The sequence below is a fragment of the Lepus europaeus genome, chromosome 15, assembly GCF_033115175.1.
Source record: "Lepus europaeus isolate LE1 chromosome 15, mLepTim1.pri, whole genome shotgun sequence".
Taxonomy (NCBI): Eukaryota; Metazoa; Chordata; class Mammalia; order Lagomorpha; family Leporidae; genus Lepus; species Lepus europaeus.
This window is the reverse complement of record NC_084841.1, coordinates 82,574,148-82,599,875: the sequence shown is the minus strand read 5'-3', so window position 1 is coordinate 82,599,875 and position 25,728 is coordinate 82,574,148. Positions and strand designations below refer to the sequence as shown.

General features: G+C 41.7%; 1 protein-coding gene across 1 annotated transcript in view; it reads left to right on the top strand.

Moving 5' to 3' along the window:
* Positions 1 to 25,728, top strand: part of ADGRV1 (adhesion G protein-coupled receptor V1) — a 568,898-nt gene that overhangs the window by 59,687 nt on the left and 483,483 nt on the right. The window contains exons 23-33 of the mRNA XM_062211963.1: positions 3,320 to 3,500; positions 5,660 to 5,862; positions 8,264 to 8,393; positions 10,997 to 11,077; positions 12,298 to 12,437; positions 16,705 to 17,314; positions 18,402 to 18,617; positions 21,207 to 21,422; positions 21,984 to 22,228; positions 23,738 to 23,919; positions 24,621 to 25,432. Coding sequence (XP_062067947.1) covers positions 3,320 to 3,500; positions 5,660 to 5,862; positions 8,264 to 8,393; positions 10,997 to 11,077; positions 12,298 to 12,437; positions 16,705 to 17,314; positions 18,402 to 18,617; positions 21,207 to 21,422; positions 21,984 to 22,228; positions 23,738 to 23,919; positions 24,621 to 25,432 — 3,016 coding nt within the window. The remainder of the gene's footprint in view (positions 1 to 3,319; positions 3,501 to 5,659; positions 5,863 to 8,263; positions 8,394 to 10,996; positions 11,078 to 12,297; positions 12,438 to 16,704; positions 17,315 to 18,401; positions 18,618 to 21,206; positions 21,423 to 21,983; positions 22,229 to 23,737; positions 23,920 to 24,620; positions 25,433 to 25,728) is intronic.

Sequence of the window (25,728 nt, the reverse complement as noted above, 5' to 3'; positions counted from 1 at the left end):
CTGCCTTTACCTGGCCAGCTCTCCTCCCAGGCCAGCCAAGTAATGAAAGTCAACAGAGTGCCTTCCCCTAGGAGGTTCACACCTCCCTTAGGATATACCCCATGTGAAGAGATAGATAGGTCTGGGCCTCTGAATTTACAAGGCCTAAAGCCCACCAGATTATTATCAAGCCCCTTCTAGCAGGTTCTATTTGCCTCTCAATCAGAAAACTTAATTGTAGCTTAGACAGCACCTTTCTTAGCACATCTAATAATGACTCTGTCCTTTGTTCTAGACCCTGTCTAGCACACTTGGGCCTCATTCCTTTGTAATCATAACCTCTACTCTACCACCAATGGCTCTACTCCCAACCTGTGTGTACTGATGGTCCTCTTCCCCACTTAATGCTGTATAATTGTTCAAACCTGGTAAATGGCACTCTTAGGATCATTGGTTACTATCCTCACTCTGTCTTTTATGACCTTGCCTAAATATGATCAGAGTTGGCAAACTTGGAAGGCTTCCATAGCCTTGGCAACTCATGACGACAGCCTAGGGTGGTTACTGGCGCCATAAACTAGAGTGTCAATTTGTTGGGTCAACAACAAGAGCCACTGTGCACTTGCTCCTCATGTGGGATCTCTGTCCTTAATGTGTTGTACATTTTGATTTAATGCTATAACTAGTACTCAAACAGTATGTTTCACTTTGTGTTTCTATGTGGGTGCAAACTGTTGCAATCTTTATACTAAATTGATCTTCTGTATATAAAGAGAATTGAAAATGAATCTTGATGTGAAAGGAAGGGGAGAGGGAGCGGGAGAGGTGAGGGTTGTGGGTGGGAGGGAAGTTATGGGAGGGGGAAGCCATTGTAATCCATAAGCTGTACCCTGGAAATTTATATTCATTAAATAAAAGTTAAAAAAAAATCTATTCCTGGATGCTTCTTTAATGAAGTTTCTAAAAAGTGATTGCTAATGTTTTTATTGGCTTTTGCTTGCCTGAAGCTACCAAAACTAGGAATGCAAAAAACATAAAATGTGCATCTTTACAAACTGGGAACACTAGGAGAAAACCAGAAACCACCTGAACTCTGCCTCTCATAAAACCAAAACCTCCTCTGGCACGTTTCCTGGGAGACGAAACTGTGTGTTGGCTACGTTTGTTAAACTGAGAAATCTGAGAGAAGAGAGGCTGAGAGACAAAGATTTTCAGGGCTTAAAAGCCTGTGAAACTGTTAGCATGTTGCTGGTTTTTAAACCAATTAATCAAGCCCCTTTGTGGTCGCCACTATGTTCTAGGAGAATATAAACCAAAATTTAGTATTTGGGGTTCTTGTCATTTATTTAGATAAGAATTCTAAGTGTTGGCCCATATGAGACACAACATGGTAAAATTCAGGATTTGTTTGGAAAGTGAGAGAAATACATAGGAATGTGAGGATTTTATTAAGGGAAAGTAGGTCAGAAAGATCAAGAAAGCAGCCCAGAGACGGCAAGCAAGAGGGGGCACACAGGCAGGGGAGCAGCTGGTGGTGCAGGAGAGCAGGCATGAGAAGCGGTGAAATGGGCCTTTCATAACATTTTGAGTTGATAGCTAATGCCAGAGTGTCAAGGTCCGTTGTGTGAACTGTCTTTCTAAACTCCTTGTCCTGGGCATGTTAGGTCTGCCTTGGTCAGGCTCTGGACATGTCTATGCTGCCCTTTCTTACTTCTCTACCACATCACATTATGTGAGGGAGCTTTGCTCTGAGGCTGTTAATACCACTATCTTTGGTATAAGAATGCATGTTGATAAATTGTCCCAGTATGATGGTAATGTGTGACTAGGATAATTTTCAACAGAAGATGGGACTCCTTGGCACTTGCGTTTTTTTTTTTAATAACTTTTTTTTAAAAGATTTTTATTTATTTGACAGCCAGAGTTACAGACAGAGAGACAGAGAAAGGTCTTCCTTCCATTGGTTCACTCCCCAAGTGGCTGTGACGGCTGGAGCTTTGCCTATCCGAAGCCAGGAGCCAGGTGCTTCTTCCTGGTCTCCAATGCAGGTGCAGGGGCCCAAGCACTTGGGCCATCCTCCACTGCACTCCCAGGCCACAGCAGAGAGCTGGACTGGAAGAGGAGTAACTGGGACTAGAACCCAGCACCCATATAAGATGCTGGCGCCACTGGTGGAGGATTAACCTAGTGCGCCATGGCGCTGGCCCTGCCTTTGTTCTTAAAACTGCCAAAGCAGCACACCTTAGACTGGATAGTTTGTAAATGATAGACATATTTGCTCACATTTCTGCAGAGTGGAAAGTCCAACATCTAGGTTCCATGGATTCTGTGTTTGTACATCCAGTGCTTCCCTGTTTTATAGACATGATGTCTTTTCACTATGTCCTCACATGTTTTGAAGGAGCAACAAAGCACTCTCCATGCCCCCAAGCCAAAAAAAAAAACCCTTTTATTCATTTATTTTCATTGTATTTGAAATACACACACACACAGACACACACACACACCCACCCCCGATCCCGTTCACTGGTTCACTGCCCAAATCCCCACAACTCTGGCTAGACCACGCTGCAGCTGGGAGCCAGGAACTTAATACAGGTCTCCCATATGGTGGCAAGGAGCCAACTACTTAAGCCACTCCCAGGATGCACATTGGCGGGAAGCTGGAATTGGAAGCAGAGCTGGACACTCTGATCTGGGATTCCGACTTTCCAAGAGGTGGCTTAACCACCAGGCCGCATACCTGCTCCCCTCAGGCCTCTGTTGTAAGTGCACTAATTGCATTCGTGAGGCCTCTGCTTTGAAGATCTAATAGTCTCCCAAAGGCCCTGCCTCTTAATGCGTTCATCTTGGGGATTGGATTTCAACATAGGGATTTGGGGAGGACACAGATTTAGACCACAGCAGCATCCATTATATAATGTTTAGGGAATTAATCTCAGATCTACTTCATTTTTATTTGTGCATGTATAATGTTTAAATTTATATTCAAATGATCATGTGAAATAGTAACTTCCCTTAAATGTAATTTAAAAACTTTTCTTAGTATTTTGAACACTTAATGCTTGTGCATGTTTATGGAGTACAGTGCAGTATCAGCACATGCGTGCAGTGCACACTGATCAAAGTGGACAGCTAGCTTTTCCATTTCCTGATGTGTCTTGATGTTTGGCACCTACCAGCTGCTCTCTACAGTTCTTGATACAGGATGTGATGTGTGGTGATCAAATGGAAGTCATTCAGTGTGACTGAATGTAACTGAGTTGGCTGTTTTGTTTTCCTCTGGAGGCAGTTTCTGGAGGTGTCACTGCTTAATGCCTCTGGATGTCACCGTTTCCAGGTCCTGAATGTACACGTTCTTGATGACGATGTTCCTGAGCTGAATGAGTATTTTCGTGTGACGCTGGTTTCCGCAATTCCTGGCGATGGGAAAGTTGGTTCTACTCCCACCAGCGGTGCAAGTGTCGATCCTGAGAAGGAAACCACCGACATCACCGTGAAAGCCAGTGACCAGCCATACGGTAACCACGCCCTCTGCGAGAACAGTACTCACTCCTGTGGGTGCTTGGTGTTAAGGACTTTCTAAGGGAATGTTTATGAATGATGGAAGTAAAACTTGACCCCTGAGCTTGTGAGCTCTTTAACTTCTATGCTGCCATTTTGAGAGATGTTGTGCAAGACAGGAAATGATCAATTTATGAAATTTAGTAATCCCTGTTGGAAAGCTTTTGCAGGACTATTTATGGCTTTAAGATTTATTTAAAAATTACCCTGTGGTGATAATATTCACACCTAAGTATTTGAAGAAGTTGATTCATATTTTATTAGGGCTCAAGAAGTGAAGCTATCACTGTACTTATATTAATATATTTTTCTCTTATAGTGAAAAATTATAATTTTCTTAATTGGGGAACTGTTATAGTTCACCTGTATCTCCTGTATTGGAAACTGATTTTTTATGTATTTATTTTACTGATTTGAAAGACAGTATGAGAAAATGAAAGGTAGAAGATCATCTGTCTGCTGGTTTACTCCTCAAATGGCTGCAATGGCCAAGACTGGGCCAGACCCAGACCGAAGGCAAAAGCTTCATCTGGTTCTCCCACGTGGGTGCTGGGGCCCAAGCACTTGGACATCCTCCACTGCTTGCCCAGGCACATTAGCAGGGACCTAGATCAGAAGTGGAGCAGCCAGGTGCCCATAAGGAATGCCGCATGAAAGGTGGCGGCTCTCCCACTATACCACAATGCTGGCCCTGAAAAGTGGTATTTCTCATGTGAGAATAAAGCACGTAAATCTATAAAAAGATCTATTCAGGAAAACTGAGAGGTTGTTCAATTCTGGGTTTCAAAGTTAAATTTCTTCTAAAAGAACTGTTAGAAATCTTTAGAGTGCCGCAGATCCTGTTCCACTATAAGTTAGAGAATGAGTTGTAGATTCTGGTCACATGAGTAAATATTTGAGAATATACATTTTAAAACTATAATCTTTTACGGATGCTTTTTTTTAAAGATTTTTATTTATTTGTTTGAAAGTGAGAGTTACAGGAGAGGCAGAGAGAGAGAGGTCTTCCATTCAATGGTTCACTCCCCAGTTGGCTGCAGTGGCTGGAGCTGGGCCGCTCAGAAGCCAGGAGCCAGGAGCTTCTTCTGGGTCTCCCACATGCGTGCAGGGGCCCAAGGACTTGGGCCACCTTCTACTGCTTTCCCAGGCCATAGCAGAGAGCTGGATCGGAAGTGGAGCAGCCGGGTCTTGAACCGGCGTTCATATGGGATGTTAGCACTTCAGGCCAGGGCGTAAACCCACAGCACTGGCCCCTTACTGATGCTTTTGTAGCAAAAAGTTTTCTTGGAGTAGAGACAACTATTTTAAATTTTAACCTTTGTAAAGTGTATAAACATGTTTCATGTCAAAAGCATGTTAACCAAATCTTTACTAAAATATTTTCTATATAAAGTTCTTGGAATTTTGTCCCAGTAGGGTGGAGCACAGCAGTGAAAACAGTCTTGAGTGTGTGTTGTGGCTCAGTGGGTTAAGCTACCACTTGGGACACCTACGTCCCATTTCCAAGTTCTGGTTCAAGTCCTGACTGCTCCACTTCTGATCTAGCTCCCTGCTAATGCATCCTGGGAGTCCATAGATGATAGCTCAAGCGCTTGGGCCCCTGCTACCCACTTGAGACCAAATGGAGTTCTGGGGTCTTGGCTTCAATCTGGCAAGCTTTGGCTGTTGTGGACATCTTGGGAATGAACAATCAGATGGAAGATCTTTCTCTCTCCCCCCCCCTCCTGAAATAGATGGAAAAAGTAAGCATTTTAAGGAAAGATGGCTCTCTGGACACTGGCATCCTATTTTGGAGTGCCTGGGTTCAAATCCAGACTCTGGTGCTAATTCCAGGCAGTGGTGATGGTTCAGGTGGTTGGGTCCCACCTCCCAGGTGGAAGATTTGCAGTAAGTTACAGGTTCCCTGCTTTGGCCTGCTCCAGCTTGCCTGTTGCAGACATTGGGGGAAGGAACCAGGAGGTGTGAGATGCTTCTCTTTCTCTATCTTTCAAGTCAGTGAAATGTTTAAAAGATAATTTTGGCGAGTGACAAAAATGATTGTGCAAGATTGCTTCAGTTGCCTATGAAGTTCATCGACAGGCAGGGAAAAAGTGCGTGGTCTGTTGTGTCCCTGCAGGCCTGCTACAGTTCTCCACAGGGCTGCCGCCTCAGCCCGAGGATGCCCGGAGCCTGCCCGCCACCAGCATGCCGCATGTCACCGTGCAAGAAGAGGATGGACAGGCCAGGCTGCTGGTCGTCCGTGCACAAGGACTGCTGGGAAGGGTGTCTGTAGGATTCAGAACGGTGTCTGTCACGGCGTCCAGTCCTGGGGACTACCAGGTGAGCTGCGTGCACCGCCCTGGTGAAAAAACAGGCGTAGTCCTTCCCCTGGAGGATGGAAAGGGACTTGAATATACAGTAGCAATGATGCCTTTCTAGTCCTTGAAATTTACACAGTTAAGGTGCGTTGGTTCATTGAAACCTGATGCTCTGTAGTCTCTTGAAGAAATATTTAAATCTTCCTACCGATGGTCTTCAGTTTCCAGTCTGGGTATCTCCAGTCTCCAGAAACTATACCCTGCAGGCTGCTGAGGATTTTCAGAGCTGCCCAGAAGTCCTGGTTATCATGGTCACCACCTGGAAAAATTGCATTTGCTTGGATCTGATAACTGCCTTTATTGAAGAGGAGACGACTGGGTTTCAGGTGTCACTGAATTGAACCAGGTTTCAGGTGATCCTTGCCATGCAGGTGCCTCCTTCCCAGCTGTGTGGAGTGATAGCAAAGCACAGATAACACAGAGTTACAGCAGTGGGAAGCATTAAGGGCGGGGAGTTGGGAGAGCTGCCTCTGGGGTTATGGAGGGTGGCTTTATTGGCTTTATGCTGCACTCTGAAGTTTAAGGACAAAAGTGAATGAAGAACTGCTTGAGCTAGGTAACATGGCATGAGTAGAGGCCATTACTAGGGAAAGCACAGGTTATCAGAGGTACTAGAGGAAGGTGTGTTTCTGGAATGTGGAGAACTAGGTGTGTTGTCAAAAAATAAGACAGGGACTGGGTCATTCAATGCCTTGGGAATCGTGCTGCATTTTTGGTTGTTTATTTTAAAGGAGAAATAATTGGAAGATATTAATGTGTTTCTGGAAGATCACTAGGCTGAACTGTGGAGGATGGGTAAGAGGGCACAGACTTTTGAATAAGGAGTGTTGTGTAGAGCAATGTAAGAGGTGACAGTGTCTTGGGCCAGGACTTGAGACAATGTAGATGACAATTAGTAGGTGAGCTCAAAAGTATTTAGAAGTCAAAAGAGCTAGCCTTGAGGATTGTTTAGGGAGAATGATAAAGTAGAAAATGGTGTTAAGAATGACTACCTAATTTCTGATGTAGGCAACTTGCTCTACAGTTGAGAGCTATGAAGATGATCGGATAAGACACAGTTTTAAAGGAAGATCATGAATTTAAGATTCTGCCAACAATCTTAAGAAAAATTTCAAAGTGTACTAAGGTGTAAATCTGGATACCAGAAGTAGGAGATACAATTTTGGAGGTTAGGAGCACATATATGGTGTTAAAATCCGAGGATGTCTTAGCCTTGTCTAGACAGAAGGTCTAGAAAGAGCCTGACGAGCGATTTTTAAAGATCCTAAGGACAATGTCAAAGTCAGCAGTTGGTACTAAAGAGGGAGAGCTGGAAAGACAGCAAGAAAACCAGGAACACTGGACAAGAACATGGTTCTGGAGCCAGAGAGGCCAGTTAGATGCTGCTGACGTCAAGCAAAGTGGTTTCCTAAAAGAGCTGAACGTCAATTCCATTGTGAAATTATTCTACTGACTACCAACCTCTAGGCAAAGATAATTACTTCCTCTTGGAGCACTCTGTGTATGCCTGTATAGCAGTTAATCTAGTGGAATTATTTTTATTATATGCCTAACATTCCACCTAGAATGTTCTCCCTGAAGGCAAAGCTTTATTTTGTTTTAAAATTCATACAACTTAAGTGGTACTGTCATATGCCAGGGATTTGATAAATACTGATCAAGTGAATCCCTCATGGTTTCCTTAGCTTTAATATCATTTCATAATTCCATAAGATGAAATGTTGATCTCACAAGCTAACATCTAGAAAAATTTTAAATAACTATAAAAAAGGACTTGGGGGGGGGGGAAGTGCCTCTATAAAATTATGGGAGAGAAAGAACTTTGACTTTTTTTGGATAACTGCTGTTCTTTGAGTATAGGAACTTTTCTGAAGGGAGACTATGTTAAGATTGGCAACTGCAAGTTTAATAAAAGAAGGACTAATGCCTAATGGACTAATAGGTATAATTGCTTGCAGAGATTCTGGGAATGAAAATGCTGTTACTATGCGTTGCATATGTAAGCTTCCCCATGATATAATTTCAAAAGTTTTAAATATAGTTGGTCAGAGTTCCTGTGGTCATTGAATTAATTAGGAATTTGTGGAGTCCAACATGAAGATAATTTTATTTGCCTTGATTACTTTTTTGATGAATAAGCATAGAAGAAATATAAAAACCTATCTATTTAGTTCAAAAATATTTATGTAGAAGTTATACTGTGAATTTTCCACTATTTTGATTAACTGAAGTCTTCTCAATTGTGTTTTCTTATGTTCTTTTGTTACAGTATTTAACAGTTTGAGACTAAGCAAACATTTCCATTTTGCAAATTTATAAACAGAATAATTATCTAATGGACAGATCTTTTATTTGTATTTCAGAGTGTTGCTGGTACGCTAGAATTTCAACCAGGAGAGAGATACAAATACATTTCTGTCAACATCACTGATAATTCTATCCCTGAATTGGAAAAATCTTTTAAAGTTGAGTTGTTTAACTTGGAGGGAGGAGGTAAGACTAGAATCTACCCACCATGATGTATGCTGTTAAAGAAGCATTCACATTCCTATGAATTCACATTCCTGCTAATTAATCTTTTTTTCTTTAAAAGAATGAGTTAGTGGATCTTGGAGAAAATAGTCTGGATGTTAATAATTGCTTAATGTTTATGGTAGAAAATTTCTGACAGTCTCTTTCTTCAAAAAAAAATTCCCATAATTTTAAGTCTATAAATTAATATTCAACTGATAATTTCTCTTAACATGCTTGTGCTGTGAGGATTAGTTAATTCTGAGTAATATGGATACCACCTACTGAGCTCTTTATTTTCCCCATTTTGTTATTCAGTGGTCTTTTCCTAAAGTAGATGTGTTTTTCAAATGAAACAGGTCAGTTGTACCACATTGTAGATGTCATTCAAAGTGGGAGCCTTTAAAATCGCCTCTCTTCTCCTACTCTTCTAATTTTCACAGTACCTCTGTAGAGCCAAATCCATATATGACAGGTAACTAGTCCTTCTAGATAATTGAGACAATGATCAATAAAGCAGGTCAACCATTCCCTCAGTTCTGATGTTTAGAAAGTTCTGAATACCGAGTGTGTTTGAAGTAAAAACTCATTTAATGGGAAAAATCATTTGCATTGAAGTGAGACTATAATCGCTATCCCATGTAGAGGGATAATTTGTTTCTTTGCAGACTTATTAAGGTATTTGATAATCAGATGCTTATGGAGGTGTTATAGAATACATGTGGCCTCTTTGGACACACACAGAGAATATATGTGATATACACTGTATTAGCTTTACAAGTGTAAGAAATTAAGAGTTGATATGGAATTCATCGGGACAGTCTTTCCACGATATTAGTCCTCCAAGAGGAAAGATTGGATAAGATGGATATATCAAAATTGTCAGTATAACATAGGATTTTCAGGTGAGGATGCAAAGTCCAGGTAAAAGCAAAGGAGACAAAACCAGTGGTTGGGAACAGGAAAATGAGTAAGCCGAGCCACAGGCTGGTGAATGCAGACAGCAGTCCATGTATTGCGTGCTCTGCCTGGCAGGTGCGCATATGCAGTTAACCAGCTTGTCCTCCAGCTGTGTCCTCCACACAAGTCATTGTATCTCCAAAGCACTATTTTCATGGCAGGACTTTTATTGATTATGAAATAATATTTGAAAAGTTGCCCTTTGCATCACCAATGGCTAAAAAATACATAGATAAAAGAAAAAGGAAATGTTAGTAACCATTGCCTCATACTGATTCATCAAGAGACATCAGATGTTCGTGAGCATAGGAGTGCTTATGATTTTTTGTGGAAACTTTTGCCCATATCTCATATGCACTGTTGTATGTTAACTGGCATGAGTATTCATATGAAGACCAATACTACAGTTTCTTAGTAAGCACTAGTGTCAGAACCTGATTTCCACCTGCCAGAGGGCTATGATTAGAGGAGAAGGAATCCAGACACTGCCTACACTTCTGAGCTGGTGTTCGAAACAGTGGGTGGAGGTAGATCATTCTGTGGCTCAACTCAATCCATACTATTTTGTTTGGTTGTGGTAGCCATAGCCTAAATGTTTCATGCTGCCCGAAATACGCTTGCATATGTTGCTGAAATCCACACCTCTATATTATGACTTCTGAATAAGAAGCAAAGCCATGTGCTAGGTAGTCATTGGAAATCATTTTGCCTCTTAAGTCTAAGATTTCAGGTTCTAGGAGCTCTAAATTCCTGTTCTTGATGAGTAAAACAGGAACAGGGCAGATCTTTAACTTGACATTCAAGGAGGTTGGCAGAAGCCCCCATGTGTGAATGTGGCTTTGCTTTCCTTAGTCTCCCTCTTTGCCATTGCTGCCACTGCTGCTTTCCTGTCTTTATAAACATTTGGCAAGCCAGTGCTTAGGGTGTAAGAGGAGTTGGAACTGAGGGTATAACCACTTCCTATTTATTATAGTAGTTACAGATTGCCAAGACTGATTATGTTTCTGCTCTAACATTTTCCAGCATTTTATTTGATTTTTCACGCCATTATGTAAAAGGCCCCACTTTTCATAGTTGAGAAAGCTGAGAAACCAGCAGGTTCAGTGACTCCCTAAGGTTTAGCTGTTGGCATCTCTCACTGCCAGCGCCCATGCAGAATTTTTACTGTTTGTCTAGGACCCTTTCCACCACGTCAGTGATCAACTTTGAGAGGATTAAATATGATGGGGGTTGAATATGTGGAAGGAGAGAGGTGTTGATGAATTTCTCTAATTTTGTATTGGTGGCTGTGAGCGTAAGGTGACTTTCACAGGTGTGTAGACATAAGTATATGCTAATGTTTAAAATGCTAGGAGACAATTTACACTGTAAATAAATGAAAATTTAACAATAAAATCAGTTAAATTGGTATACATGAGAAGTTTCCCGAAAGTGTTCCCTGAGATTTTGGTAATTTGTAACCTGATTGATATTATGAATTTATCATTTACATTTTCTAGGGAAGAATGTATGTCATTGTGTGAAGATTACTTCATTTTCCTCTTGGCTTGTTTAAGAACTCTCAACTTTCTTATTGTGTCAATGTGTGTTGTGTGGGTTGTGTCTCTGTGTGTCTCCTTATCAAGTAGCCGAACCCTTTAGGGTTGATGGCAGTGGTAGTGGTGATGGGGATGTGGAATTCTTTCTTCCAACTATTCGCAAACGTGGTAAGCAGCTGTTTCAAGGTTCTTTGTGATATGTTTTAGTTCTAACTTCTCTTTTTGTAGATAATAATACCAATCCCTTACTGACACTTAATATGAGTAGGTCCCTAACGTATTTTTTCATTGGCCTTTTTAATTATCTAAGAAGCTAAATGACATCTTATTTTCACCATGCTTTAGTTCCCAAGCTAGCAAGTGATAAATCACAGTCACATTCCTTCCTGTAGGACCCTACCGTAGTTAGATATTTTGCATAGTGTCCACTACCTAAAAAGAGAAATGGGACATTGGTATGTTCATGTTAAATACATGATACCTTTCATACCAAAAAAATTCACGAGGCTTATATGTAGCATTTAATCAAAATAAATGGGAGAATGACATGAGGAAGACAGGCGAGAAGGTGGTCAGTTAATGGGAGAAACCTTGAAAAATGAGTCGTATGCAGCCATGACTTGGCGTTTAACCCACTTTTTTTTTTTTTTTTTAAATGTGTGAAGAGAATACTTAGGATATTTCCATCTTGAAGGAGAGTGCTGTTGTACTTGTTCACCATGTCAGGTTTCATATTTTAGTGTTAGAACTCATGTTCTCACCTATCTCATTCTTTGATCTTTGCCTCATGTAATCTCCATATTTAATTACTCTGTTACTTAGAATTGTTCACTTTATCTGTAGACATTAGTGTGACATAAAAATTGAATGTGCTTCTTAGATCTTAGAGTCTTTACTTATAGGCTCGGACTGTTTTTGATTCAGGAAAAGTACATCTAGGATAACATAATGATGAAAAATAGGCCTAGGATTAATGTACATTGAGAACCAAAGATGTTTTTCATCACGTTGACTGAAATCGTAGGGAAGCCGCTGTTCATAAAGGTTGAGGTCGGCAGAGGTCGTGGGAGACCTTCCTCATACACTCTGTGGAAGAATGTTCTCTTTCATGGAGAAGCAAAGGAGAAACGAGTTTTCCTTCTTCATCTCCAAGTACTTGTGCACCACTTGTGTATCACATTGGTGCCAACGCAGAGGAAGGTCATAAAAAGCATGAATATGGGTGGCAACCATTTGTGTCTGCCTTTCTTTCTAAAACAAATTAGAATGTTCTCAGTGAATGGAAGGACTCTTTTCAAAATGTGTTCCTTGGCTTTTCCTTTGGTTTGTAAATTACTGATTAACATTTTTTTTTTTTTTTTGCCATTTATTGGAACTTGCTCAAGCAGCCAGTCTAGGAGTGGCTTCCCAAATTCTAGTGACAATTGCGGCCTCTGACCATGCTCACGGAGTGTTTGAATTTAGCCCTGAGTCTCTCTTTGTTAGTGGAACTGAACTGGAAGATGGACATAGCACTGTTACATTCAATGTGAGTACATTAGTCCCTTCATTCCTAGACACCTTCTGTCCTGTTAAAAGCTGTTTATTATCTTATGAATGTGTATGAGTATTTTGCGTTGCTTTTTTCCTGTGTAGGTGGAAAGGAATGATTCTATTGGCAAAGACAAAACAAATTGATAAGTAAATGGTGATTTGGCATTTGTATTTTAGTTTTGTGTATGGATTCATTTTATTAGAGGACATCTGATCCTTTAAAGAATATAATGAACTGGGGACAGTGCTGTAGCATGGTGGGTTAAGCTGCCACCTGCAGTACCAGCATCCCATATGGCTCTAGTTCAAGACCTGGCTGCTCCACTTCTGATCCAGCTCTTTTTTTTTTTTTTTTTTTTTTGACAGGCAGAGTGGATAGTGAGAGAGACAGAGAGAAAGGTCTTCCTTTTTGCCGTTGGTTCACCGTCCAATGGCCGCTGAGGCCGGCGCATCTCGCTGATCCGAAGCCAGGTGCTTCTCCTGGTCTCCCATGCGGGTGCAGGGCCCAAGGCCTTGGGCCATCCTCCACTGCCTTCCCAGGCTATAGCAGAGAGCTGGCCTGGAAGAGGGGCAACTGGGATAGAATCCGGCGCCCCAACCGGGACTAGAACCCGGGTGTGCCGGTGCCGCAAGGCGGAGGATTAGCCTGTTAAGCCACGGCGCTGGCCCTGATCCAGCTCTTTACTATGGCCTGGGAAAGCAGTAGAGGATGGCTCAAGGCCTTGTGTCCCTGCACCCAAGTGGAAGACCTCAGAAATCTCCTGGCTTCGGATCAGTGCTGCTCTGGCTATTGCATCCATTTAGGGAGTGAACCAACAGATGGAAGATCTATCTTTCTCTCTGTCTGCCTCTCCCTCTCTCTGTGTAACTCTGACTTTAAATTAAAAAAATAAATCTTTAAAAAAATTTAATGAACTGTAATTACAAGTGTTTATCTTACATAGTTTTTTTTTTTTTTTTTTTTTTTTGAAAGAGTTAGAGAGGTAGAAACAGGCCTTCCATTCATCTGCTGGTTCACCCCAGATGGCTTCAATGGCTGGAGCTGAGCCTGTTTGAAGCCAGGGTCTACCATATGGGTGCAGGGGCGCAAGCACATGGGCTATCCTCAGCTAGCTGCTTTTCTAGGGGCATTAGCAGGGAGCTGAATCAGAAGTGGAGCAGCCTGGACTCGAACTGGTGGCAATATGGGATGCCAGTGCTGCAGGCCAGGGCTTTAAGCAGCTGCACCATAGCACCAGTACCCTTATAAGAATTTTTTTTTTTCCTATTCATTCATTAGATTGTGGTAACAAACATCTCTGAAATCTCAATGGTTTAATACAACAAAGGTTTATTTTTCACTGATAGTATGTGTCCCATGTAAGCTGTTAAAGGGATTTTTTTTTGACAGGCAAAGTTAGACAGTGAGATAGAGACAGCGAGAAAGGTCTTCCTTCCATTGGTTCACCCCCCAAATGGCTGCCACGGCCGGTGCGCTGCGCTGATCCAAAGCCAGGAGCCTGGTGCTTCCTCCTGGCCTCCTGTGCGGGTGCAGGGCGCAAGGACTTGGGCCATCCTCCACTGCCTTCCTGGGTCACAGCAGAGAGCTGGACTGGAAGAGGAGCAACTGGAACAGAATCTGGCGCCCTGACTGGGACTAGAACCTGGGGTGCCTGCACTGCAGGCGGAAGATTAGCCTAGTGAGCCGGGGTGCTGGCCCATTAAAGGGATCTTAACAATCTCTAGTCTCCACTCACTTTGGGGACTAAGGATTCTTGGAGCTCCATCTCAACAACGCTTTTGTCTTCCTGAAAGGAGGGAGGATTGTAGATTTGGAGAACTGCAGGTTAGCAGTTCTTTCTTTAGCTTCTTTTTGGCAGTGATTTCCATCGTTTCCACGCATACTTCCATGTTCAAGGCAAGCTCTCAGGGCAGGTCTGATGTCAGTGTGCCAAGTGCAGTCCAATCCTGTGTGTCTCAGAAAATCTAAAACACTGGTGAACAGCAGTAACAATTCTATATGGAGTAAGTGCGTATGTGTGTGTTCTACTTTGTTCTAGTAGAAATCAAGAAAAGTTCAGTAGTGACTCAGGGTAGGGGGCAGAAGCAGGCTTCTCATATTTTATACAAATAATGAAGAAATATCTCAAATGGAGCCTTCTGTCCTGTTATGACAGCTCATCAGGAATCCGTTGTGGAAGAAATTGAGCAACTGTAGACAGAATAGCTCATTATTCAAGAAAGAAAAATTTAAGAGGGAGGATTAAGTTTTACACAGTTACTATGCCTAACTTTACTTTGAGGTACATAAATATTTCACACACAGGGTTTTCTTGGTTGGGACTTGCTATAATAGAGCTTAAAATTTTTTTTTTCTTCTTCTTCTTTTTTTTTTTTTTTTTGACAGGCAGAGTGGATAGTGAGAGAGAGAGACAGAGAGAAAGGTCTTCCTTTTTGCCGTTGGTTTACCCTCCAATGGCCGCTGAGGCCGGCGCATCTCGCTGATCCGAAGCCAGGAGCCAGGTGCTTCTCCTGGTCTCCCATGTGGGTGCAGGGCCCAAGGCCTTGGGCCATCCTCCACTGCCTTCCCGGGCCATAGCAGAGAGCTGGCCTGGAAGAGGGGCAACCGGGATAGAATCTGGCGCCCCAACCGGGACTAGAACCTGGTGTGCCAGCGCCACAAGGCGGAAGATTAGCCTGTTGAGCCACCGCGCCGGCCAAGCTTAAAATTTTTAATTTTATTTTTAGCTTACTTGAAGAGAGGGAGAGAGACCAGGAGACTGACAGATGGTTCATCCTCTGATTCACCACCCACAAATGCCTGCAACAGCTAGAAATGGGCAATGCCAAAGCCAGGAGCTGTTGCTTTCTAGGGTATAAACTAGCAGGACGCTGGATGCTAAGCCAGGATGTGAATCAGGCACTCCTATATGAGAAGCAGTTATTACAAGTGCTGACTTAACCACTACACTCCATGCCTGCCTCTTATTTTTAAGCTTTTCATTCTTTTCACTATATTATTGCTAAAAGCTTTATTATTATTATTATTATTTTGAATGTATTTTATGGCTTGGGTCAAACATTTTTGGGGGGACTTTTTTTTAACCTGAAACCTCTTATTTAAGGTATACGAACTTCATGCATTTCATATATACAAAGTTAGGAACACAGTGATTCTTCTCACCCTACCCTCCCACACACCTGCACTTCTACCCTTCCTCCTCCTTCCTCTCTTCCCATTCTTATTTTATACTAAGATCTATTTTCAGTTAAGTTTATACACTTCATACTAAGTACTTTATACTAAGTACAGAGTTCAACAAATAGTATGGAAAAGAATAAAACTGTTCCTCAACAGTTGAGACATGGATGTTGAAAGTCATCCCATCTCAAAGTGTCAATCTCACCTATAGAGATTATCTTTTAGGTACTCTATTTGTTGGCACAGATCATGGAGAAACATATGGTGTTTGTCTTTTTGGGACTTATTTCACTAAGCATAAAGTTTTCCAGTTGTATTCATTTTGTTGAAAATGAAAGGATTTCATTTTTTTGTCACTATGTAGTATCCCACGGTGTACATATACCATAAATTTTTTATAATGTTGACAGACATCTGGGTTGATTCCATATCTTGGCTACTGTGAATTGAGCTGCAATAAAAATGGGGGTACAGATAAAAATGGGGTACAGAATGCTGATTTCATCTCCTTTGGGCAATTTCCCAGGAGTAGGATGGCTGGGTCATATGATAGGTCTGTACTGAGATTTCTGAGGTATCTCCATACTGTCTTCCACAATGGCTGTACCAAAGGGGATTCTTTTGTATTATATTGAAAATGAAATATAATTTGCTTTAAAAATGAGTTTAACAGCTAACTTTTCAGGAACATGTCACTCATCTATTCCTTACAATGGAATATATACCATTTTTGCAGTGAATGTAAAATTTTCATGAGTATGGTTAAAAATAATAAGTTATTGATCACTACTGATTTATTCACTACTGATATGTATTATAGCTTCACAAAAGCTACAACAAGAATTTAGTTAGAAGCTAAAAACTTTTCCATCAGTTTGCAGTTTCATGCAATAATCACTTTTTAAATATTCTCTATTTCTAACATTTTCTAAGGGTCTTCCAAGGAGGCTACTGTATTGGTCCCTGCTTCTTGTTGAAAAAAAAATTTAAATTTATTGTGTTGCTATTATTGTATAGTCGAAACCTTCTAAGTCAATGGTTTAATCTTTGCTGACATATTTTCTTATGAAATATTTTACAGGTTGTGAGAACCCACGGAGCTCTGTCTCAAGTGACTCTGCTTTGGAACATAGGTTCTGACCCTGACGGTGATCTGGCTTTCACCTCTGGCAATGTCACATTTGATGTTGGGCAGACAAGTGCGAACATCACAGTGGAAGTGTTGCCAGATGAAGAGCCGGAACTGGACAAGACATTCTCTGTGTCTATCCTTGGCGTCTCCAGCGGTGCTTTGGGAGCCCACACGAATGCCACACTAACAGTGTGGGCTAACGATGATCCTTATGGGGTATTTATATTTTCCGAGGCAGATAGACCTATGAGAGTTGAGGAAGCAACCTGGAACATCACCTTGTCTATAATACGGTTGAAAGGGCTCACGGGTAAAGTCATTGTCTACTATGTAACACTGGATGATATGGAAAAACCACCTTATCTCCCACCTAATTTAGCCAGAGCAACTCAAGGAAGAGACTACCTGTCGGCTTCTGGATTTGCTCTTTTTGGGACCAATCAGAGTGAGGCAACAATAAGTATCTCAATTTTGGATGATGATGAACCAGAAAGATCGGAGTCTATGTTTATCAAACTAATCAATACTACTTTAATAGAGAAAGAACAGGCTCGTCCAAGTAAGTATTTGTTTTTGTTAATATTAGAGAAAAGAATATTAATATACCTTAGAATTAAGGTATAATAGAAGATACTGTAAGAATAGTAAGCATTAAGTTTGAAAGCATCTTTTAAGAGTTTATAAAGGCAATTGGAAGCAGAGTCAGAGAGCGAAAGAGACAAAGTCTTCCATCTGCTTGTTCACTCCCCTAATGGCTGCAATGACCAGGGCAGGGCCAGGTCGAAGCCAGGAGCTTCATCTGGGTCTCCCCTATGGGTGCAGGGGTCTGAGTCCATGGGCCAATTTCTGCTGCCTTCCCAGCTGAATTTGTAGGGAATTGGATTGGCATTGGAGCATCTGGGACTCAAACAGCTGCCCATGTGGGATGCAAGTGGCAGCTTAACCCACTAAGCCACAACACCTGCCAGCTCCCTTGGGCGGTTTTCATTGGCACACAAATCTCATTTACGAGTGCCACCCCATAACCTCAGCACCTCCCAAGGCCCCACCTGCTAACACCATTACCTTGAGAGTTAGGATTTCAATATTTGCACTTGATGAGAACACAGATATTGAGATCACACCAGTCAGGTGGCTCAGTGACTTTTTGCACTAAGATCGGATGGGGAAAGAACAAATTTGTCAGGCCAGGGGTGGGGTGGGGTGGGGGCCAGTTTTGTTACGATTGGAGTATAATGACTTGTAGTATGCTAACTGTGTAACTGAAGCATTTTTTAATGGAATGGTGGTGAACTAACTAGAAGACCATAATTCTGTCAATTTCATCATTATCTATTATGCAAATTGACTAATTCAAATATTTTCCCTTTTGATAAATTTCCAATATTTATAAAGTATTCCTCTAAGGTAATGGTTCTTTTGCTAGGGATTCTAAGATAATGTTCACATTCCAGGACTTTTTTTTTAAGGGGAGGCTTCCATTCGATTCTTGTATCCCCAAGGTCTAGATGAATGCTAGACATTTTCAAGATTTAAATGGTAAGGGAAAAAAACTTGAAAGGAGGACCACATTTGGCTGGCTTCTTGCTGAGACTTATTGATGTCTTCTGGCCGGGTCTTTGAATCTGATGTATCTTTTCTTTCAGTTGCAAATTCTCCACGCCTTGGGTCTAAGGTGGAAGCTCTTGCCCACGTAATGATCATTGCCAATGATGATGCGTTTGGAACCCTTCAACTCTCAGCACCAGTTGTTCGCGTGGCAGAAAACCATGTGGGACCCATTATCAATGTGACTAGGGCAGGAGGAGCATTTGCAGATGTGTCTGTGAAGTTTAAGGCCGTGCCACTCACTGCCATGGCTGGTGAGAAAGCAATCCAAGCAGTGGTGACAGGTCTGAGTGGGACAGGGACGTGTACCCTTGATTAACAAAGCCACCCAAAGAGATAAGTAGAAAGGTCAATTAAATGTAACAACACCTTGCATCTTTTTAAAGACATACATCAAAGGCTTTGATAGATTTATGATAGTATATTTATTTATTTATTTTTTTTTTAGGGAAATTTTTTTTTTTTTTTGACAGGCAGAGTGGATAGTGAGAGAGAGAGAGACAGAGAGAAAGGTCTTCCTTTTTGCCGTTGGTTCACCCTCCAGTGGCTGCTGCGGCCGGCACATCTCGCTGATCTGAAGCCAGGAGCCAGGTGCCTCTCCTGGTCTCCCATGCGGGTGCAGGGCCCAAGCACTTGGGCCATCCTCCACTGCCTTCCCGGGCCATAGCAGAGAGCTGGACTGGAAGAGGAGCAACAGGGATAGAGTCTGGCACCCCAACCGGGACTAGAACCCGGTGTGCCCGCACTGCAAGGCAGAGGATTAGCCTGTTAAGCCACGGCGCCGGCCTATGATAGTAAATTTATGAAACTTGTGAAAATGATTTGCAAAATCAAATAGGAATTAAAAAGCTATGATAACCAAAATGGGCACAAACTGATGAAAAGTAAACATAGGACTACAGGACTTTCTCTGCACACCATTTCATGTCTTGAAGGGATTCCTGTGTAAATGTTTTCTGCAGGATGCAGGAGCAAATGAGAGCCATCTGATTTCAGGGCTGGGCCACCGTCTTGTCTCTGGACACCTTTATCTTATGTATGAAGAATAAGGAAGAGGCAGTGGTCAGCATGAACTATTTTATGTATATGCAAGATGATTTCATTGCCAAGAGCAATATGAGGTGGCCGGCATCTTTTGGTAGCGGATTTCTAGCAGTTGGAGAGGAGTTGGTCTAAGAGCAGTTCAGTTAGGATCTTTCTGCGGTATATTCAGTGGACACAAGACTGAATGAATTGGATGTCAGGCCTGACTTCTAAAGGTGAATCGTCTTGATGTGATTTTTTTTTTTCTCCACAAGATAATAAACAAGACTCAGCTAGTACCCAGATGATGTGTGTGTGTTTGTACAGAGGGTACCTCAACATGGACAGGTGGTGGGGATTAGTCAGTATCCTAAGAAGTTAGCTATCGGCTCGCTGCTATCCCAACCCATTGTTTGACCAGAAACAGAGTTGCTGCCAATCTGAGAACAACCTAGTAGCAGCTTGAGATCCAACTGTGTAGGGGAGCTCTTCATTTCTAGTGTATCACTGGTGACTGCTATTGTGCATCAAGTGACATCTAGGCAGCAGTGTCATTTATCTTACCAATGATGTTAGAATTAGTTCTTTATGTACACATTTTTGGTGGGCATAAGGCTGTTTTGTGGGCAATGGATTTCTGCCTCGATATATTTCTGAAAATATTTCATAAAGATTATAGAAAAATGTAATTAAAAGACAAGTTTAGAGTGGTAAAAAAAATTGAAATCCAAACCTAGTTTATTTCATAATGTTTTCCTTGAATGTTTTGAGGATTCCATTTTCTGTACATTGATATTTTTATGTATATGTCAGTTTTTTTCTTTCAAATACCTGAGAGAAGCTACTTAGGGAAATAGAAACTGGCTCACACTTGTGGAGATGCACAGTTCAAGATTGGACAATGGCTTTGGTCTGTTTGAAGCTGATGGGTGGTAGGATGTCGAGGGAGGGTCACATGGTGAACCAGGAAGCAGAGCGTGCACACAGGCCCAACTCGACCTTTATAACCAACCCTTAACTGAAATACTTTCCTTCAGTGACCTCAAGATGTCCCTGGACCCATCTCCTAGAAGTCATAATTAGAACCAGTCTCTACCCTTAATTTGTCTCACAAAAGATTGATTGATTTGGAAGGCAGAGTTCCTTCTGTGGCTCAGTCATCCCATATGGGTATCGGTTCATGTCCCAGCTGCTCCTCTTCTGATTCAGCTCTCTGCTTGTGGCCTTGAGAAAGCAGTGGAGGATGGACCAATCGCTTGGACCCCTGCAGCTGCCCGGGAGGTCTGGAAGGAGCTCCTGGCTTGAGATAGGTTCAGCTCTGGTGGTTGCGGCCTTTTGGGGAGAGAACCAGTGGAAGGAAGACCTTTCTCTGTGTCTCCCTCTCACTTTCTGTAACTCTGCCTCTCAAGTAAACCTTTAAAAAAGCACTTCCATATGGGTTTCCAGCATTGGAAGCAGCAGTTCAACTGCTGGGCTACAATGCCGGCTGCCTCTTAAAGCGTTAACCATTAATATTAGTCCATTATTAACCATTCTAAGACGTTACGGACCAAGACCTCTATAACCTGGGCCTTGGTGGACATCTGAACTATTATCCAAACCATAATGATAACCAAATTATGTAGACATCTTTTTGAAAGTGAAGGGATGAACTTGATCACTTGTTCATAAAAAATCTCCCATTTTGAGTAAGTCACTATCCTCAAAGTTTTTCCAAATATATTCATAAAGTTTGATAACTAATAGTTACTTCCCTAGGATACAGGGTGTTTATTATCATATTTTGAAATAATTCTTGGCATTTCTTTTTGTCTTTGTAGGAGAAGATTATAGTATAGCTTCATCAGATGTGGTGTTGCTGGAAGGGGAAACCAGTAAAGCCGTGCCAGTGTATATCATTAATGACATCTACCCTGAGCTGGAAGAATCTTTTCTCGTGCAACTGCTGAATCAAACCACAGGAGGAGCCAAATTAGGGGCTTCAACAGAGGCAGTCATTATTATTGAGGCCTCTGATGACCCCTACGGGTTATTTGGTAATCAGACTAGTTTGTGTCTCTCTTTTACCTTCAAGAGTAGATGCTATGGAAGTCATGGACTATTGAATTTCCAGTTGGGTTTAGCTTCTAGATGGGGGTTTCTTCTTGGGAAGTCTTAGATAACTGTTCAAAAATCAATTTACACAAAAATCTTTGCTTCCTTTATACATAGAATTGGGTAATGTGGAGTCCTTTTTCCTATATAACATCAGTTACGGTACAAAATCGCAACTGCCCCTCATACCAGGCGTGGCTTGTGCTGTTGGCCACAGGGGTCCCTGCATCTCCTCCACTCACATCTGATACATACCTGACCCCTTTGAGCTTCTGAGTCTATGGTTCTTTTTCTTCTATCACAGGGGAAAATAACATGTAAATTTGACAGGGCTGTCCAGTTGGCATCACAGTGTGTTACTCTGACTTGTGGGGGGGTGGGGTTCAGCTTCTGAGACTGTTTAGGGGGAAGGAAAATCCTCTATAGGGTGGTGGCCAGGTAGCTCTGTCTTGACTTAGTTTCAGCTTGTATTTGAAATCCACTCAGCTCTGTCTTTTCTCCAGGTTTTCAGATTACTAAACTTATTGTAGAGGAACCTGAGTTTAACTCAGTGAAGGTAAACCTGCCGATAATTCGAAATTCTGGGACACTCGGCAATGTTACTGTCCAGTGGGTTGCCACCATTAATGGACAGCTTGCTACTGGCGACCTGCGAGTTGTCTCAGGTAATGTGACCTTTGCCCCTGGGGAAACCATTCAAACCTTGTTGTTAGAGGTCCTGGCTGACGACGTTCCGGAGATCGAAGAGGTGAGAGGAATGGCTAGTTTAGAATGACACTGTAGATCATGCCTTGTCTTAATAGTGACTAGAACACATGGCTGTTGCTGTGTCACTTAGAATGTCAAATAATATTTTCTGCCAGAATGTGCCATGTATGGTATTTTGAAAGTGATCCTTATGACAAGAAGCAGGAATAGTCTAGATCATGTACACATGCTAGTTAGTATAATGTTCTATTTTGTACAATTACATTGTAACTTTTGATATTTTAGTTAAATGGTTAATATATATATATATATCCTAATTTTTACTATTTTTGTTCCTTACAAACTCTTATTTTGCACTCAAATTCCCTTTTGGCTTAAGTATGCATCATTGAAACTTCAGATTTTGATTTTCCATTCATTCATTCATTGTTCTTCAATCGTGATTGAGAACTTAACACATAGGAAATGCCGAGGTTAGGTAAATCTTCCTAGCATTGATTTTTCATAGTGGGGAAAAAATGGTGGCAATTAGAAATACAGTCTTAGTAGGAAAGCTAATTCATTGCTAACATATATTGGCTGACGATAATTTTATATTATGAAATTCAAGTATTAAAGCCCAGATTCCATAAAATTTTTATAAGCATTTATTCTTCAATCATATCCCATTTTTTTTAAAGATTTATTTTATTTTATTTGAAAGACAGAATTACAGAGAGAGGTAAAGACTGGTTCACTCCCCAGATGGCCACAATGGCCCTGAGCTATGCTGATATGAACCCAGGAGCCAGGAGCTTCTTCTGGGTCTCCCATGCAGGTGCAGGGGCCCAACAACTTAGACCATCCTCTACTGCTTTCCCAGGCCATAGCAGAGCGCTGGATCAGAAGAGTAGCAGCCAGGACTAGAACCGGTGCCCACATGGGATGCCGGAGCCTCAGGCCAGGGCTTTAACCCCCTGTGCCACAGCACCAGCCCCCAGTCATATCACATTTTTATAGACGTCCACAAAAAAGTTTTTTTACATACTAATTGTCTCACTTCCAAAGTATTAGATACTCATTAATACATGTAGTTGTAGTTTTTTTCCTTCTCTAAATTTAGCTGGTATTACAATATGATTTTGGTTTTAAATTTTGTCATAGAATTTCCATTTTAGATAATCTCTTATGCTTTATTTCTTACATTATCTATTAAAATGTATGTAAACTGTTTTCCTTAAATAACAGGTTTAAGATATAAAAATCATTGTTGAAATCAAAATCTAAATATGGATATTAAAATTGATTCACATGATTATATAAATATTAAGGACTTTAAGTGGTCTATATTTCTTATTTATAATCATGTTCTCGCATTGAAAGTTGTTGATTATTCTGTTACCTGCTGGGTCTGCACATGTAATTGGGCCACTTTCTTTGGGGCCATTTATATTTGATTTTGTTTTGTTCTTGAACTTGTATGGATGTGTTTGATTTGTTTTCCCTGCATCATTCTTATTTTAATTTCAGAACTGGGATGCTGTTAAGGAAGTTTTCACTGTATTTTTAGGTTATCCAAGTACAACTAACTGATGCCTCTGGTGGAGGTTCTGTTGGGTTAGATCGAGTGGCAAATATTATTATTCCCGCCAATGATCAGCCTTATGGTACAGTAGCCTTTGTTCAGTCCATTTATCGTGTTCAAGAGCCTCTGGAAAGAAGTTCCTGTGCTAACATAACTGTCAGGAGAAGGTACATGACATGGCTTGCGTCTGGGGAGCAGTGGGAATTGTGGGTGGTAGGGAAGGGCCCCTGACACAGTTAAATAATTTAGGTCCAGTATAACTTACTTGATAGGTTACTATCATGTGTTAATGGCAGTGTGCCTATTAATCTTTATTGTATCTATGTCACTGGACTTTCTCACCCCAGACATGCAGTGATTTAATTTGTTATTAAATTTAAATAAAACCTATCTCTAGGTTAAAGAACAGTCGGGTGCTGTCTGAAGGAGTTGGTTGTCAGGTTCCGTTTCTCCTGCTGTTGGTTGTCCACTGAGCTTCAGAACGCGAGAGTATGAGGTTGCAGGTCTTTGTGATAAGCGGCCACATTTCCTAAACGGACTCGTGCTGGTAGCATTATCACTTTTGCAGTAACATCTAGTAATGAAAATTAACTGGCAGTTCTGAAACGCGTACCATCTGCATATCTTGCAAGATATTATCCTAGCCTGATCAGAAAGAAGCCTTGATGAAAAACAAGCAAGGCTTCCCTTCACAGGGGGAAACAAAATGTTGAAAGAGAAATAATCTAAAAACATGGGTACATTTGAACTAGTACTCGAGTCATTTTTTAGAAGTGTAAACCTCAATAGGCATTTTTCTGCTCTAAATGAAATCCACACATTGCTCTGGGTGCTTAACCTGTCTTCTGATTGTCACTCCACATTTTAGCGGAGGGCGCTTTGGCCGGCTGCTGTTGTTCTACAGTACTTCTGACATTGATGTAGTGGCTCTTGCAGTCGAAGGAGGTCACGACTTACTCTCCTACTACGAACCGCCAGTTCAAGGGGTGCCTGATCTGCCTGGGAGAACTTGGGTGAATGTGTCTGCGGTGCGGGAACCCCGGGACACCTGCGCCACCCTGTGCCTCAAGGAGCAAGCTTGCTCAGCGTTTTCCTTCTCCAGTGCTGCTGAGGGTCCCCAGTGCTTCTGGATGACATCATGGGTTAGCTCTGTTGTCAACAGCTCAGACTTCTGGACCTACAGGAAAAACATGACCCGGGTAGCATCTCTCTTTAGTGGCCAGGCCATGGCTGGAGGCGATTATGAGCCTGTGATGAGGCAATGGGCCATCATGCTGGAAGGTGACGAGTTTGCAAATCTCACCGTTTGCATCCTTCCCGATGATTCTCCAGAGATGGATGAGAGCTTTCTGATTTCTCTCCTGGAAGTTCACCTCATGAACCTCACAGCCAGTTTGCAAAATCAGCCAACTGTTGGATGGCTGAATACATCCACAGTGGTCATAGCACTAAATGGTGATGCATTTGGGGTGTTTGTCATCTACAGCATTAGTCCCAATGCTTCAGAAGATGGCTTATTTGTGGAAGTCCAGGAGCAGCCCCAACTCCCAGTGGAGCTGGTGATACACAGGACAGGAGGCAGCTTGGGTCAGGTGACCGTTGAGTGGCGTGTTGTAGGCGGGACGGCTACTGAAGGTGTAGACTTTGTAGGAGCTGGAGATATTCTGACTTTTGCAGAAGGTGAGCAGTGGTTCTAATTGGATTTTGGTTCTCGCAGGTAAAGGTTCATGGTGCTTTTATGATTGTGGATCATATTTCAAATAATTTTTCATGTCTACATTCTTACTATGAAAATGTATGGTTCTGGAAAATACAGGTGAACTAACTTGTTAATGATTGACCATTCGTAAGTAGGGTAAGTAGGGTGTTACCAAGATATTTTCAGGTAATATGTTAATATGTTAAGAAATGGACTTAATAGATGATATTTATCTTCTTAATTGTAGCTGCTTAACTTCTTAATGCATATACTTTTG